This window comes from Mandrillus leucophaeus, unplaced genomic scaffold (assembly GCF_000951045.1).
Source record: "Mandrillus leucophaeus isolate KB7577 unplaced genomic scaffold, Mleu.le_1.0 Scaffold151, whole genome shotgun sequence".
Taxonomy (NCBI): Eukaryota; Metazoa; Chordata; class Mammalia; order Primates; family Cercopithecidae; genus Mandrillus; species Mandrillus leucophaeus.
The window spans coordinates 577,764-580,103 of NW_012101488.1; the positions used below are offsets into that span (position 1 = coordinate 577,764).

At 49.8% G+C, this 2,340-nt stretch overlaps 1 protein-coding gene across 1 annotated transcript in view; it reads left to right on the top strand.

The window, feature by feature from the left end:
* The window catches only part of APOC1 (apolipoprotein C-I), a 24,325-nt gene extending 23,393 nt beyond the window's left edge, over positions 1-932 (top strand). Inside the window, exon 5 of the mRNA XM_011975070.1 lies at positions 756-932. Coding sequence (XP_011830460.1) covers positions 756-813 — 58 coding nt within the window. The 3' untranslated portion in view covers positions 814-932. The remainder of the gene's footprint in view (positions 1-755) is intronic.
* The last annotated feature ends 1,408 nt before the right edge of the window (positions 933-2,340 follow it).

Below are 2,340 nucleotides of genomic sequence, written 5' to 3' on the forward strand. Positions count from 1 at the left end.
AGGGGAGGGGAGGGGAGGAGGGAGGGAGGGAGGAAGGAAGGAAGATTGGAGGGAGAGGCAAAGGTCCTAAGCCAAGAAGGTTGATCGATAATCATAATCAAGAGCGGGTGGCATTCCAGGCATGTGAACAGCCTGGTCATAGGCAGGGAGACTGGAAAGTACCTTTGAATGAGAACAGCTAAGGCAAGGGCAGATTGGAAGAAAGAGTTGGTAGCAAGAGATGGCAGGCCTTGAAAGCCAGGCCAGGGGTTTTTTTGTTTTTTTTTTCTGAGATGGAGTCGTCACGCTCTGTTGCCTAGGCTGGAATGCAGTGGCGTGATCTCGACTCATTGCGATCTCCACCTACCAGGGTCAAGCAATTCTGCCTTAGCCTCCTGAGTAGCTGGCGTGCACCACCATGCGTGGCTAATTTTTGTAATTTAGTAGAGACAGGGATTCACCATGTTGGCCAGGCTGGTCCTGAACTCCTGACCTCAAGTGATCTGCCTGCCTTGGCCTCCCAAAGTGCTGGGATTACAGGCGTGAGCCACGATGCCCAGTCAAGGGTAAAGTGTTTAGACTTCATCGTGCTCCGGTCCATCTGTGAAACTGAAGCACAGAAGTTGGCCCACCCAGCCCAGCGGACCTCCTAATCCCACAGACAGTGAGGATGGAGATTCAGGAAGGGGAAAAGGTGGGAGTCAGGTAGCAGGTAGAATCTGGACAGCCTGGGAGGGAGCTGCACACAGTGACCCCTTCCTTATCCCTCCCCACAGGGATTGGTTTTCAGAGACATTTCGGAAAGTGAAGGAGAAACTCAAGATTAACTCATGAGCACCTGAAGGGTGACATCCCAGGAGGGGGCTCTGAAATTTCCCACACCTCAGCACCTGTGCTGAGGACTCCCTCCATGTGGCCCCAGGTGCCACCAATAAAAAGCCTATAGAAAATTCTCTCCTGAGTGCTTCTTCACTGTGGGCCAGGGGTGCCAGAGAGGGCAGGGGCTGTACCTTAGAGACTCCTCACAAGCCCTCCAATGCTCCATCTCCTTGTCCTGTGCTGAGGATGTTTTAACTCCGTGGTCTCAAAAGGATCTTCCTAAGAACCTTGCAAACTGGGCCTTATTAATCCCATAAGAGCATTGAGGCCCAGAGAGGTGAGGCTACTTGTGTAAGGTCACACAGCCAGGAAGTGGAGAACTGGGACTAGATTGAACCCTCAACCTGGCAATGTCACTACGCTACTCTTTTCCTGGTGTGGTCTACCCGAGATGAGGGGTTGAGGTTGTTTTATGTTTTGTTGTTTTGAAACGGAGTTTTGCTCCTCTTGCCCAGGCTGGAGTACAATGGCATAATCTCAGTTCACTGTGACCTCTGCCTCCCAGGTTCAAGTGATTCTCCTGCCTCAACCTCCCAAGTAGCTGGGATTACAGGCGTGTGCCACCACACCTAGCTAATTTTTGTATTTTTAGTAGAGATGAGGTTTCTCCATGTTGATCAGGCTGGTCTCGAACTCCTGACTTCACATGATCCACCTGCCTTGGCCTCCCAAAGTGCTGGGATTACAGGCATGAGCCACCGTGCCTGGCCTTTTTTTTTTTTCTTGACACAGAGTCTCACTCTGTCCCCCAGGCTGGAGTGCAATGGCGTGATCTCAGCTCACTGCAACCTCTGCCTCCTGGTTTCAATGGATTCTCCTGCCTTAGCCTCCCTAGTAGCTGGGATTATAGGCATGTGCCACCACATGCAGCTAATTTTTTTGTATTTTTAGTAGAGATGGAGTTTTGCTATGTTGGCCAGGCTGGTCTCAAACTCCTGACCTCAAGTGATCCACCCACCTTGGCATCCCAAAGTGCTGGGACTACAGGTGTGAGCCACCTCACCCAGCTTAAGATTTCATAAGAACGATATTTGTAAGCCATATAACTAATAAGGGGTTAATATTCAAAATATATAAGGGACTCCTACAATGCTAGTGGGAACACCAAACACCGCAGCCACTGTGGAAAACAGTATGGGGGTTCCTCAAAACGTTAAAAACAGAACTACCAAATGATGCCGTAATCTCATTTCTGGGTATTTATTCCAAAGAATTGAAATCAGGACCTTGAAGAGATACCTGCCCTCCCCTGTTCACTGCAGCTCTGCTCAATACCCAAGATATGGAAACAACCTAAATGTTTATCAACAGATGAATGGGTCAAGGAAATGTGGTCTATACATGCAATGGAATGTAACGCAGCCTTAAAATGGAAATCCTAGCTGGGCTCAGTGGCTCACCCTTGTAATCCCAGCACTTTGGGCGGCCGAGGCGGGCAGATCACTTGAGGCCAGGAATTTGAGACCAACTGGGCCAACATGG